The 15,030-nt window shown below is 45.8% G+C and overlaps 1 protein-coding gene across 2 annotated transcripts in view; it reads right to left on the bottom strand.

Moving 5' to 3' along the window:
- The window catches only part of Dock1 (dedicator of cytokinesis 1), a 504,121-nt gene that overhangs the window by 71,542 nt on the left and 417,549 nt on the right, over positions 1-15,030 (bottom strand). For both annotated transcript variants that reach the window (XM_038330219.1, XM_038330227.1), the window contains exon 33: positions 6,088-6,236. In XM_038330219.1, the coding sequence (XP_038186147.1) occupies positions 6,088-6,236 (149 nt within the window). The remainder of the gene's footprint in view (positions 1-6,087; positions 6,237-15,030) is intronic.

Below are 15,030 nucleotides of genomic sequence, written 5' to 3'. Positions count from 1 at the left end.
TCACGAGCTGGTTGAGCTCATTAACCGAGGAGTGTAGCATGCTGCATCTAATAGCAAAAGCGATTCCTGGTAAATGTTGCCCTTTGCCCAAAGTAAGCTCTACTTTCCCCTTGTTCTCATGAAAACAAGCTCAGAAGACACTGCAAGGTAGGAGCTTGGTGCTTGGCCACTTCCTGCTTTCAGAGAGCACACAGGAATCTCCTCTATTGTCTCCTCTACCTTCAGATGGAGCTGGGCCACTCTGCTGGAGCCATGTAACCTTCCTCATGGGACTTACCAGAGGGCACAGAAACAGAAAGATGGTTGACTGAGTCTGGGTGGAAAATACGTACCATAAGAAGTCTCAGCAGACACAAGCCAGTGCTTAAAAATCTCTGTCTCCCAGCTCTCCTGATGATATCCTAACAGTGTCTGTCACTCGGCCTTTAATCCTGTGCTTAGACACACTAATATTTTTTTTGTAGATTGTGTTTATCTTCCTTAACCACTGTATAAACTTAATTACACAATTAATCTCTAGGATTTCATCCCATATTTAAAAGCCTCCATATTCCCCCTATCAACTAGGCAGCTTCTTGACCTTGAAGCTTCTCTGACCTGTTCATGAGATGACCCCAAAATTGTGCCCTGCAGGCAGTTAGGTTGGGCTGCCTACACCGTCTGGTTGAGATACCTGTAGACTCTCACAGCTCGGCCTGGAGAGGACTTCTGGCTGAGCACAATTACTGTGAACTTGGAGAAAATGGCCTCAGAGAGAGAGACAATGTTCATTTAGTTGAGGGAGGATATGGGAGGCTGAGTATGTCTTTGCTGGAAGGCTTTAAAGAACAGAATTCAATATAACAGGAATTCTTGGAGTCAAAGGTATTGGTTGTCAAGATCTCTCAGACCACCTTTGGGAATGAATTCAATGAAATCAAATCTCCCCTTGCCATGGTTCCTCCAAAGGAATATGATCAGATATTCTTTAGAAATAAAGAGCACAAGTAAACAAGCCAACAAATAAAACTCCCAATAAATTGGAGAATAAGCAAGATAAAATTCCCACCAAATGTATTCACATGCATAGTAAGTACATATTGTACAGCATAATCGCAAAGTACAGTACAAACTGTACTGGCTTTTCAACTGAGTGCCAGAAGTTTCCAACATCCACTTGGGTTTTTCAATTATTTGCTTAAGGTTAGTGGCGTGAGCAGCAGAAAGAGAGTATTCAAACAGAGACCCAGGAACTGAGTTTTTTGCAATCTTGGATGACACCAAGATGACTTATGTTTGCATTGTTACTACTAAATGGGAGTGTCTGGAGGTGGTGGAGCAGTTTACCGAGCCTCACAGAGATGACATGAAACAGCCCCATGATTGAGAACATGATTTCACCACTCCCGCCGCGGGTTTTATCAATGGTATGTGGCCTGTGTGGCTATTTGCTTACACTTCTCAGCGGTTAGCACTGTATTTTCCAAAGCTGTAACAAATGGAATTCTTTAAAAAAAATATGTCAGGAGAGAATTTAAAGTGGTTTTTCTCCTTTTTATGTTTCAGAAGGAAAATGCAGTGTGAGGCCGAAACTCTTCGGGTTATGCATCTGGGAGACTGTCAGTAAGACGACAGAAAAGTCAGTGTAAGGCCAAGTGATGGTTCATTGTCCCTGTACCCAGGCCAGGTGTGTTGAGGTGGATGAGAAATGGGGCAGGACCATCTGGACGCCTCCCCACCTCTCCTATGCTACTGCAGGATGGGGTGGAAAGAGGAATCAGACAGAAGACCATGAAAGCAGGGGTGAATTGAGGTAACATGTTCTAAGAAGTGGACAGAGAAATCCTGGAGGGAAACAAGCAGGATGGGATGACTTAGGTGAACAGGTAGGACAATCGGATAATGGAAGGGTCTTAGGACAGACTGAAGGAATCAAAACTCTAGAGTTTCAGAAGCAGTCGGAGATGAAAGAGGTAGAGAAAGAAGGAATCTGTGAGGGGGGGAAGACTTGCATGGAGAGGGGAGAGAAGTGACAGGGGAGTCCCTCTGTCAAAGGTAAGGACCAATCATCCCAAGGACACATGCGAGGTCCCCAAACTGAGACGCTCACATGTATTCTTTCCTCTGCTTCTGCAGCACCTACAATCACAGAGGAAAAGGACATGCTCCAAAGACAGTATGGGGCAGGGAGGAAGAGAGAGAATGGGGATGGGGGTGCAAGAAAGTATCCAGCTGACCATGGCTTCCTTCCATTTCTGTGCTGGCCCATAAGGACAGACATGCCTATAGCCAGGAGGGATTTCTGAAAGAACCTTAGGCTGCCTTGTATTTTACAGGCTTCTGTCTGCTCCAAACCTTTCATGTTAAGTCACAGTTCTACGCACTGGGGGCCAGTCCCTGCACAACTTGTCCATAAACAGGTGATTCTTACTAGCACGAGAGACCCTGTGTCCACATACTTTTCCCATTATTGTTTTTGTTTTGCTTTTTCTCGACTCTTTTGTGCCAGGGTCTCATGTATCCCAGGCTAGCTTCAAACTTGCTAGGCAGCTGAAGATGACCTTAAGATTTTGATCCTCCTGCCTCCACCTCTAAAGTGCTGAGATTAAATGCATACCACCATGCCTAGTTTATTCAGTGCTGGGGATTGAACCCATGGCTTTGTGCATGCCCAGTAAGCACTCTGATGAATAAGCCATTTGTCCAGGCCTACAGACTTTCATTGAGCTGGTGGCTTATGGTGAAATCTGTCCAGAGCTGAAGAAACCAAGATGACTCAATGACCCAAGGTAAGAAATATAGCCCTAGAAAGGTTGTCAGCTCTTGAATGGGTAACCTTATGCCTCCCCATCATACCACCCTGGGAGCCCAGCCAATGGAAGGACCTTGGAGAGGCTGCACTGGGCAAGGGCGCAGGGATCCTGAAGGCCGTTTTCTGCTCTTCCAGGAACTGTAGTGGAAAGAACGTGCTAATAAAATGCTAGCTAGCACTGTGGTTGAGGAGTACAAGGGCAACAACTCCAGGCAACTCTGGGAAAGCCAATTTGCAGCACAGGCTTCTAAAACTCCAGGCATGGTTAGATACAATTTAATCGTGAGTCAAATGGAGGTTACCCCCTGAACCCAGTAGGTCACCTCCAAACTCCAATTACAAGTCAACAAGACAACCTGGCCACAATGCATATTTCACAAGCATCAGCATATCAACTTCTCTGCTATGAAAGCACAATCTTTAGAAGAGGCTGTGTCCTGTGACCAAAACACTAAAGCTGCCTAAAAACAAGAAACCCTAATGCCTTCCCCTCACTCCATTAGGTTTGTGCATCTGCTATAAAAGTGGAGGCAATTTAAGCCCTCAGTGATGTGACTAATCAGGTTAGATAATTGCATTTGTGGTGGATTACTTAAACAGCAGCCAACCATCCCCATCCCAGCAGCTCCTGGATGGAGAGGCAGGCTGAGCCAGCTGTGTCCTGGGGGCAGGGCGTGCACTCAGTCAGGCTGTACCTGCAGATATGGCCTATAAGGAAGAGGTGGTTATGCTTTCTGCTTTAAGAGAACAGGCTGGCAAGGATTAGCCAGACTGAAAGCAGGAAGGTGCCAGAAGGAGAGAGGAAGTCAACAGACAAGTGCTGTGGTCCATGAGAGCCCTTGTGTGGGGGAGCCAGGGATGAGGAGAAGGATGAAGGTTGGAGCTGAGAAAGGGCAAGGAATGGTGAGTCTTCTCAAATGGCTGATTAGGAGGCAGAGAGGCCAAACGAAGGTCACTGTAACTAACGTACACCAGAAAACCAAGCGACCAGGACAGCAGCGGAAAAGTGAGCGATGGGGAAGGTTTGGGGCATGGCAATTTCCTGGGAGGCCAAGGCAGCTGATCTTTCAGCAACTGACACAGAAGAGACCTGCTACCGTCTGCATTGTTAGCACGCCTTCAAAACCCGCGGGATAGGTGCTTGGTCTCCAGGAAACCTTTCGTGTGGGACATGTGTAGGCCAACAAAGTCTACCTTTGAGGGATATCATGGCCTCATCTCTTTCCTGATTTCTTTTCTCTTCGTGACCCTGGGGTGTATAGCTTTGTTCCTTCTGTCCCATTATGATGAGCTACCCTACTAAAAGACCCCAAACAACAGGGACAGTTGATCGGGAGCAAAACCCTTTCAAACAGTGAGCCAACACAAATCCTTTCTCTTTACAAATGGATTGTTTCCTGTATTTGTTCTGGTGTGGAGGGAAAGCTTGTGATCATGTGGTTGCTTCAATACGCTTTATGGTTTTTGTCTTTTGGTTTGCTTCACTTAAAGGTTGTGAGTGCATGTAGCCCTGTGTTTCAGCACAAATGGACACAGCCTGTGAGCGTCCCGCAAAACGCTGGAGGATGAGACCATGCCTAGCACAACACATCTCTTTAGTGGATCTGCTCGTTCGTGGCTCTGCTTTTTATTTGCCTACATCCAAGCAAGGCATGTATTAAGTCGGTGAAATGCGCATAGAACATGAGCTGAAATCTGGGGATCATCGCTTCTCTGTGCTATTTCTCAGGAAGTTCAGCTTTCTGCAAAAGCAAAGGACAGAGTCGGAATGCCCAAAAGGAGACAAGTGTTTAGACTGAAGACCCTGCTTCCATGGCTCTCGTTAACTGCTATCATCCGGCAAACCTGAAGCATCTCCTTAGGAGACTCTTGCAGGACATTTAGAAACCTCCACAATACAGCAACCAGACACAGAAACCGCAAGGAGGGAGGAGACGCAGACGCTCACCTCTCATGCATCTTCATTTCAGTCACCCTTGACCTTTATCTTGACCCAAAGACTACGTTTAAAAATTGAGAAATGGTAGAAACGGTTTTAAAGGCTTTCGATTTCAGTTTTCTGGACTTGTGACATTTATCTATATAAATACTTTATTTCCCATTACCTGTTTTTTTTTTTTTTAATTTAATAGCAGTTTTCACAAGTCTTCCCTTGTGCTTTGTTCATATGAAATTCAAAAAATCAGATAAATTTTATTCCTGGGAAAAGTATTTTAGGTTATAAGCCTGCAGTGACGCTGGAACCAGGCGTTAGAGGTGGCAGCAGTGGAGGCAGGTCAAATTTGTAGCAATAACAGCAAACAATTTAACAATAATGTCAAATGGCACAAAAGTATTTTGATTCCAAAATTGCATTTCTGAGTATGTATACTGGGAAAACATTCAATGTGATTCAAGCTATGTGAACGAGCAGGTGCATAGTACACTTACGGATAGTGGGAACTGAGCAGCCTAGGGCAAAAAAAAAAAAAGTCCACCTGTTTCCTGAAGGGTTATATCTCCTTTAAAATCAAATTTAAAAATAACACACACATCCCATATATATATATGTATTATGTGTGTATCTGAGTAGGTATGTCTGTGCGGGGAATGCATGGCCCACCTGCAGAACACTGGAGTGCATGCCCACCTGCAGAGGCCAGAAGTGCACAGCCCACCTGCAGAGGCCAGGAGTGCATGGCCCACCTGCAGAGGACTGGAGTGCACAGCCCACCTGCAGAGGCCAAAGGGGGATGCTGAGTGTCCTGTTCTCAGTCTCTATCCTATTCCCTGAGACAGTACATCTCACTGTACCCAAAGCTGACCCTTTTGGTTAGGCTGGCCAATCAGCAAGCTCCTATAATCCATCCGTTTCCTGCCCCATCACTAGTATGTGTCACTATGCTGGGGCAGGCTTTTTAAAAAACAAAACAAAACAAAACAAAACAAAACAAAACAAAAACCCAAACAAGTGTTCTAGGGATTTAAACTCAGGTCTTCATGCTTATATAGAAAATGCTCTAAACTCATTTAGCCCTCATTCCAGCTTCAAGGGACTTTAATGTAGGATTTAGTGTTAGGTCCAAATAAACATCAGTAAGGGACAGCTAGAAACTGAGGACCCCAAAAAGGAAGACAGATGATGGCAGATTCTTCAGGAAGGACGGTCATAGACTTTCTCTGAGCTGTGGAGAACTGTTATTGCGAATCAGCATTTGTGCACATCACCTTTATCAACAGAACCATCCGTGAATGCCTTCCAGTCTTCCTTGTCTGTCCCTCCAGTCCTTACACTCTTTGCACCCTTACATCCTTACCATTTGGAAGGTCCGGGTGGAGTGGAATTCACACTGCATCATGTCAAAGAAGATGGGGATGGTGGCTTTCCGAAGTTCCGTCTCAGGAATCAATGTCATTTCCAGTATCGGGCCGACCATTTCTGGGATGAATTTTATCTTGTGTTGACCTTTCAATAGAGAAAGGTGACATCTATTAATTTAAAAAGAAGTGTGTGTGTGTGTGGGGGGGGTTTCCAGAAGGGGCTTAAGAACACAGCAACACAGACCCAGTGGTTTTGAATGGGAGTCTCCATGGTTGTGAACCCGATCTTGCTTAGAAGGAGTTTGAGTACTTCAAGTCACATGTGGCCTGAAGGCTGAGGAGATGGCTCAGTAGATACAGCATTTGCCATATAAGCATGCAGCCTGGAGTTCAGAACCCCAGTACCCACATAAAAGCTGGAGAGGCATGGCAGCACTTCGGGATCCAGCACACGAGAGGCAGAGACCCGATCCCTGGGACAGGGTGGTGAGCTGGACTAGCGGACATAGCAAGCTCTGAGTTCAGTGAGAGACTGCCTCAGTCAATAAAGCAGAGGGCATGGAGATGGGTTTCACACACATGGAACACATGAGGATGCCACGCTCATATACACATGCAAAAAAAATAAATAAAAAAGTAAATGGAATCCCTAGTGCTACACAGGGAGCTAATTAAAGACACATTCACTTTGTGTATTACACAAGGGCAGGGATGGCCCAGTCTCCTCATCTGTAGAGAGGAGTTGCGAAGGTTGAATTGTGAGGAAAGCAAGAGCAAGCAATGACACACTATCCTCTAAGTGTGTCTCAGGTCAGCAAGAGGGCACAGTAGGTAAAAGTGTTTGTCACCACGTCTCATGACCCAAGTATACTCCCAGAACCCACATAAAGATAGGAGAGAGCAGGCCCTCCAGTGTTATTCTTATCTCCACTCACATGTCATGGCATGTATCTCCCCTCCCCATATGAGGTACGCACATACAATAACAATAAAAAATTGAAAAAGTTGTCACCTGTAAGCATGTCTTGTTCAGTGTGTGTAGTGATATTTAGAGGTACTATCGTATTCTTTTAGAGGAGTTGTTGCGATGTTTGTTTTGAGACAAAAATCTCCTATATATTGATCAGAGAGGTTGGTTTCGCAAGAAGTCAATTGCAGCACATAAGTCAAGGGCGTGGACACCATCTGCTACTCAGTCAGACAGAGCAGGGGACTGGGGCTGGGAGAGCATCTGACAAACACCAGAGCTGACCCATGGAGTCCCAGGTCCCTTCTGTCTCCTCGGTGTTGTGCAGAGTTGTGGTCCATTGGGCACCTTGAGGAACTACACAATGACTTATGAAACACTCTGAATGGCTGTAGTTAAAGCACACAGAGCCCCCGCTCTGCAGAAACAGTAGGGTCTACCACCTCAGGCTGCTGCTGGATAGGGAAGCATTTATGCTGTTCTTTAGAACAGCTTTGTTGGGCTAAACAGATAAAAAAAAAAAAAAAAACCTGCCTTGCAAGCCTGAAGACCTGAGTTCCATCCTCAGAATTTAAAATAATAGAAAACAAAGCTGTGGTGTGTGGAATACACTTGTATTCCCTGCACTGGGGATGTGGACAGAGGTGGATTCCTAGGGCTCATTGGCCAGCCAAAGCTGCTTTGGGAGCTCCAGGCCCCTCTGTCTGTGTTGCAACTGAACTCAGGATGATTGTGGGATGGCATAAATGGCATAGACACACGGGGCTTGATGAAAGCCAGGGAAGGCAGGGGGAGAAAGCATTGGCAATACCCGGTTCACAGCACCTGCTGATGTGAGGTTACTAGATTTCTGCACAGAGGCAGGTTGGCTGTGGTGGCTAATCACCGTGGTCAGCCACCAACATCTGGAATCAACTCAAGCAGCCGGGCACACCCGTGAGGGATCTTTCTTTGACTAGATCACTGGAAGTGAGAAGACCCACCCTAAATCTGGGCCACATACTGGCTGCCCATAGAAAAGGGCACGAAAGAAGAAAACACTTGCCTTTTGCCTGCCTGCCCTCACTCTTGCTGCCAAGCTCATCTATTCTGCGGCTGAGGGATTCCTCTGCTGGTATTAGAACCTATTTCTTTGAGAAGGAACAGACTGAAGACCAGCAGCTTTCTAGGTCCTCCCTGGGATGCCAGCACAAGCCTGGGGCTGCTGAGACATCCAGTTTCATGGACTGAACAATTATGAGAGTCTTAAAACAGCCACATGGGACTAACATAAGATCATAACCCATAAGTCACTAACACACACACGCACGCACACACACACAAAGACATACACGCACACTTGCACACACACACGTACACACATGCACACATGTACACGCGTGCACACTCGTGCTCACACACTCACATGTGCACACATGCACGCACACATGCACACACACGCATAGTTGTTCTATCTGTTCCTTTAGAGAACACTGACTAATACGCCAGCTTGCTGAGGGGCACAATGAGGCAGGAGCGCTGCTCCTAGGCAGCGACCTCTCATCTTTCATTACAGAACACTTTCTCTTCAAGCCACTGCACTGTAACTAGCATTGTCTCATTCCGGCACGTAACACGAGGGTGCGTGAGAAACGATACGCCCGAGTGAGTTATTTGTGACATTCTCTTATTAACACCAGCCAGCTGATCTGGAGTTAATTAATCTTATTAATACTTTGACACAATCGGGAACTACAATACGGAATTTTTGCTTTTCTTGATAGCTCAACAAACGCAGATTTCTGTCAAGAGAGTCATTAAGCAAATGTGTCTGTTACAAATAACCATACATAAGAAAGTAGACTATTCTCATAAGCTAAAAGATGATCTTTATGCAATGGACACAGGTACAAAATGTTATCTCTGATAAGGAACCTGAATTTAATTAGAGTTCAAATTTCCAGCTTTGGCTCAATAGTTGGCATCTTGTCTGAAGCTGCTGTGGTGCGATTCTGCCCATTCCCCTCAGTGCCCAACACTTCTGAAAGGCAGGCAAGTGCTGCAAAGCGGTCCCCTGAAAGTGCCATTACATTCAATTCCTCAGGTGACATTTTCCTTGTATTATGCCTAAAAGATGTCAGAGCCAATGCTTCAGAAAACAGCCGATCGTGACAGCAAGTTGTTCATCAGCTGTAATTTCGGTGTCATAAAGTTCTAGCTGTCACTCTCAGCTTTTATTGTCCCTAGCTGGGAAGATCAGACAAGGCAGACCAAGTGGTTGCAGGGGCAGCCACTGGAAAAACTAAGCTACAAAAAAAAAAAAAAAAAAAAAAAAAAAAAAAAAAAAAAAAAAAAAAAATAGGGGCTTCATCCCTGTGGATCATCACCCTTCCTTTGAGTACAGAAAACACACCGGGCTAGCATAGCCTGAGACCTCTGAGGAGTGACACCCCTGGGGACAGAGCTGTCAGTCACAAGTCCACAGTCCCTGAGTTAGTAAGGTGGGAAGGGCTTTCTGATGCTCATTATCTACCCGTTTAATTACTGTGGGGGTTTCCCCAGATGCACATCAAGCTAAAGTCTCTAAGGATGGACCTGAATGCGGGCCAATGAGAGTCAAGGGATTTCATGCAGTCGTGTCCCTCCCCCCCCCCCCCCCCGCACTTTGGAGAGAAAGGAAGAAGAGGATGATTGTAATAGCTTAAGTGAGCAGTGTCCCCATAGCTCAGGTATGTGAACACTTGGTCTCTAGTCGATGGCTCTGTTTGGGAAGATTATGGAACCTGCAGGAGGCGCAGCCTTGCTGGAGGAAGTATGTTTCTGGGGGCAGGCTCTGAGAGTTTATAGCCTTGCTTCACTTCCAGTTTGCTTTCTCAGTTTCCTGGGTGTAGATGGAAATATGATCTCTCAGCTTCCCGTTCCAGTAGCCTGCTGCTACACCGTCTCTACCACGATGGACTGTCTCTCTGAAACCTTAGGTGCCATAGACCGTTTCTTCCGTAAGCTGCTTTTTTGGTCATGGTGTTTCATGACAATAGAAAAGTAGCAGAGGTTCTAATAACCACGGTGCGAGGAAACATTCTACCTTCGGCCTCCTAGCTGTATTCTTTCCCTATTTCAGACCTGCCTGGACTTTCTGTTCTCGTGACAGGGTGCAGTGCTAACGCCTCCGAAAGTGACACCTGGCTTTCATGGAAGCCAGGCATTTCCCAGTCAGCACCTTCCCCATTGTCTGGATGTTCACCTCAGCACATCTGATGTTCAGGAATTCGGCCACTGGACAGGTCTCATCGTGGGGAAATTGTGCACACAAAAGGACCACAGAACAGAAATCTGCTAGGCTGCATCATATAGTACCTGGGCTTAATGAAAAGCAGCCAGCTTTCACATTCCCAAAAACACCAGCGAAGGGGATCCTTGCATAAAAAAAATAGTTCAAGCCAAAAAAGGCCAAAGCAAGGCCTCTCTGTGAACACTTTTGTTCCAGCCAGATCGGGTCAGGGAGCACGTGCTGGCTCCTGAGAGTTGGCTTAACAAACAAAAGTAGCTGGTGGAAGCAAGGTGTGAGGGAGATGAGGTGAGGCCACCTCCACGAAGTTCTCATAAATAACAGGAGAACTGGGTAAATAAACACATTTTTTTTTCCCTACAGTTCTTTTGGAAGAATATGGCTTTGATTTTTTTCTTTGTTCTGGGAAGAAAAGGCCTGTTGCCCTGTCCCACCCAGCAGGGCTGCTGGGGCACATCTGTATGAGACACCCCTCTCCAAAGACCACACACAGCCCTGGAGGGGTGGAGGGAAGGCATCCGGTGCACTGGTGGAGTGACAGGTGACTAATTCTAAGGTGAGGAACACATCTGATCCGACTTCTATTTTTATTTTCTTGGCAGAACTGGCTGCATGTGCCTGCCAACAAATTCCCAAACCTGAGCCCATTGGAAAAAAAAAAAAAAAAACCAGAAAACAGGAAGCTATGTGGAAAATAGGTTGTGCACATCCTGGGAAATCATGATGGGCTGCTAGGAGTTTGGAGAGCGGCAGCCTGCACAGCGCTATTGGCAGGCAGGCCTGAACACTGGAGCACCACAGCAGGAAGGGGCCTTGCTGGCCACGGTGACCCCATAGATGCCAGGAGGAGCAAAGGGCTTATTATTTGCCCAAAGAAAAACAAAACCAAATACAATCCTACGAAATTGCCAGTTATCTGCATAGAAGTTGTCCTTTTTTGTAGATGACAAATCCTTGCTCTTTAATTGGCCAAGGTCACGACTTCCTTTTGAACTCCTTGCTTGTTCTTATGCCCAAGTTGATGTTTGCTGTTGATGAGCAAGCTTTGAAACCCTCAGGCGTTAGCTATGTGTTCACATTAGGGAGTAACCATAAGGGGGAGGGGGGCTCCTCCTCAGTTATCTTCATTCTTGGCACGGTGAATCAAACGTCTCTGTTGCTGGGCTCATCTTATGAGAACATAATGGCAGATGTTGCCAAGAGAGTCCACCACTCTGGGACAGAAAAGTCTAAGACTTCAGGCTCCCAAAGAGTCTCTAGGAGGACCTCACTCTTCCCAAAGCCCATCATTCCTTCCTTCTTGGCTGTCATGGCAAACGGCATGGAAAGAAATGGGGCGGGTTCAAAGTCAACATCTGGAGCTTCAGAGGCGCAACTGACAATACTTAAAAGGGAGCATGTAGTTTGGCCGCTGGAGGAGGCAGAGACATCTTCCGCGATACAGCGATGGGCAAGGTGCACCTGCTCCTGGAAATAATCCTCATCGGTGCTTCTGTAAGAGCCTTAACGAAACTTACTGAGTAACTCCAAACAGATAAAAAAGGGCATAGAAGTGTGTGTGTGTGTGTGTGGGGGGGGGCATTAGTGGAAGTCAGAAAGAGTGGGTAGTGGGAGTGAATATTTTCAAAGAAACCTGAACATGTATAAAACAATAAACTCAGTGATTGAGATATTAGAATAAAACTTTAAAAGCACAAAGATCAGGGTCAGCATTAAAAATATAAGATAAAACAAAACGAAAACACAACTCTCAAAAAAAAAATTAAGACATACAAACTGGAAAGGCAAGCGGACCCACAGGTTAGGATAATCTCTGGCCAACTAGAGCCAGAACTCAGTACTGAAGTTCCCTCAGTTCCCACCAGTGACCCTGTCACCACGGGACCCCAGCAGGATGCTGGGGGTGCCTGGGACAGCAGCCACTGCTTGTCAAGGAAGAAGGGGGCATCTGATTGAACACTGATCCCTGAGACCTCTACTTGGGTGACCTCAAGATCTCTTTTCTTTTCTCTCTTTTTTTTTTTTTTTTTGCCGTAATAAAGACTGAGACTAGGTCCTTTTGTATGCAAGCTTATGTCCAGAGGAACCAAAGGGACAGACCCACAGTGCAGCCTGGCTAGTGGAACAGAACTCATTCATCTCCCTTTGGTTGTTGGGCCTAGAGAGGATCTGAACTCCCTGTCACAGGGCGGAAAACTACAGTGTGAGCCGCCTGGTGGCATGCCTCTTTGCCTCTCGTCATTCTCCCCCTCACAGCTAACACACTAGGTTCTGCCTGGCATGAGTCTGCCCATCAGGCTTTCCAGGTCAAATGACATTTATCTGTTAGCAGTTTTGAGAAGAAACAGAGAAAAATTGGTTAATATGACCCATGGGCAGCCCCTTCTCTGTTTCAAAAGCCCCAGTATGTCACTACTGATCTCACCCTAGGTACACTTTACGGGATTATTTGGCTTCTGGATTGGAAGTCTTCTGACAAATTTTGCCCAGCCATCATAATGTATAAACTAGACTGCTGACTGAGAGGAGCACAGAAGGATCTAGTCACATGACAGAGGTCACAGAAGCAGGACAGGGTAGGTTAGTGGAGAAAGAAAAGTCAGCATGACTTAGCAAACTAGCCAATCCATCCCCGGGGTTCATAGGCCAACTCAGAGATGGCAGAAAGTCAGGAAGGGCAGGATCATTCCTGTAGGATCCATGTTGCAGAGATGAGCAGGCTGGAATACCCAAGAGTCAGGACTTAGGTCCTCCCTACACAGGTGGCTATGATCAGGTTAAAGTCTTACAGAGACTGTCCCTGAAGGGTCCTCAGCCTGTTCCAATTCTGATACCCAATATACACGGGGTGGTGCAGGTTCTGCAAGCATGGGTGCATACAGCAGAAACAGCTGCCCTGACAGGTATGTACTTCAAACCAGGAAACTCTACCCTGCAGCTCTATGCCCAGGAGCTGGGCTGGTAGCTCAAGTCAAACATTTATGCTATCAGCATTGCCTATATACTATCTATATAGTATATAGCATCTATACGATAACATCACCAATGGAGTTTCCCACAGTCTCATTTTCCCAGGCTTTTCACATCTCTATTTCAGGTAAAGATCCACTCAAGAAACCAAAATATCTAGCTGGGCGTGGTGGCACACATTTGCAAAGCTAACACTTAGGAAGCTGAGGTGGTCTAGACTGGGTACACAGTAAGACTCTCGTCTAAAAATTCAACAATATCAAGAAAGAAAGGAGGAAATAGCTCTCTATTTTTTCATCTAAACAGAAAGACAAAGAGCATTGGGAAATTCTGACTTTCCCTGCAGATGATACAGTATTTCCCTTCCCACATCTGACACCGAGAGCTCAGAAGGGTGAGGTGTCAAAAGGGACAAGGAGAATCTTGTTTAGGTTGCCAAGAGGTCACTTTGACCCTGCTGATCATAGTAACAGCGGCAGCCCTACAAAGTCTACTCCTGTCTGTCTCAGGGTATCCAGGTGTGTGATGTAATCCAGTACCTACTTCCATCAAAAACCACTCTTCGCTTAGTCTTCCTAGCCATATTTGCCAGGTACTATGCTGATCCCTGATGATCTCCAGGTACCTGGGTAACCCCGACATGGTCTGGGACACTTTGATACAAACTCTGAGAGCAGAAGGCAGATGGCTATAAGGACTTAGTATCATGACCAGGCTCCCCGTAGGAACATTGAAGACAGAAGTCAAGTTCTTGTTAGTCACTATTTTTGTTAAGAAACTTATCTATGAGAAAATCATGTCCTATTGGTTTTAAAACATAATTTTATCACATTTATATATCTTGGATATTTTGTTTTTATGTATATGAGTGTTATGCCTGCATGTATATCTGCGTACCACATGCATATAGTGCCTGGGGTGGAAGGAAGATGGTGTTAGATCCATGGGATTGGAGTTAAAGGAAGTTATGAGCCATCATGTGGGTGCTGGGAATCAAAACCAGGTCCTCTGAAAGATTAGTCAATGTTCTTAACCACTGAGCCATCTCTCCAGCCCCCATTTGTTTGTGTATGTGTGCACGTGCGTGCGTGCATGCGTGTGTGCGTGCACATTTGAATGCAAGTGAGTCATGGTATAGGCAGAGGAAAACTTGCAGGGGTTGGTTCTCTCTTTCAACCACGTGAGTCTTAGGATCAAATTCAGGTCATTGGGCTTTCTGGGAAGCTCCGTTAGCTGCAGAGTCACCTTGCTGGCCGTTGGTTAAGATTAATAGAAAATTCCTTGTTATGACTGATGAAATGTGCTCTGTTAAGGAATTAATTCCTGGGTAAAGTTATAATCATCTTATATTATCATTAAACAGATCTCTCGCTGCTTTGATCACACCAGCACACCATGCTACCACCACCTGGTGGCAGGGTAAGCAAATGCGGAGTTTGAATATATGAAAAAAACCTCTTAGAAGGTAGATTCTGCACAACTGAACACAGTGAGTGATGGCAAATGTCACGTGGTCTGGCAAATGAATTAGAGCAAATCCAGACCTAAGCAGAGAGTACTTCAAAGCAATGGCAGTCCAACCTATGTGTCTACCTGATACTAGGGTAAGCTTTCTTGATTTCCTTATTTGACTCAGGGAGACGTTTTTCTTCCTTTTAATCTGCTTTCCTTACTGAAAATGGATCTGAGCAAACAACAGTGATTACTATCCCAGGAAGAGAAGGAATTGAGGAC

This window comes from Arvicola amphibius, chromosome 1, assembly GCF_903992535.2.
Source record: "Arvicola amphibius chromosome 1, mArvAmp1.2, whole genome shotgun sequence".
Classification (NCBI taxonomy): Eukaryota; Metazoa; Chordata; class Mammalia; order Rodentia; family Cricetidae; genus Arvicola; species Arvicola amphibius.
The sequence above is the reverse complement of the archived record's forward strand: the minus strand, read 5'-3'. Positions and strand labels throughout refer to the sequence as shown.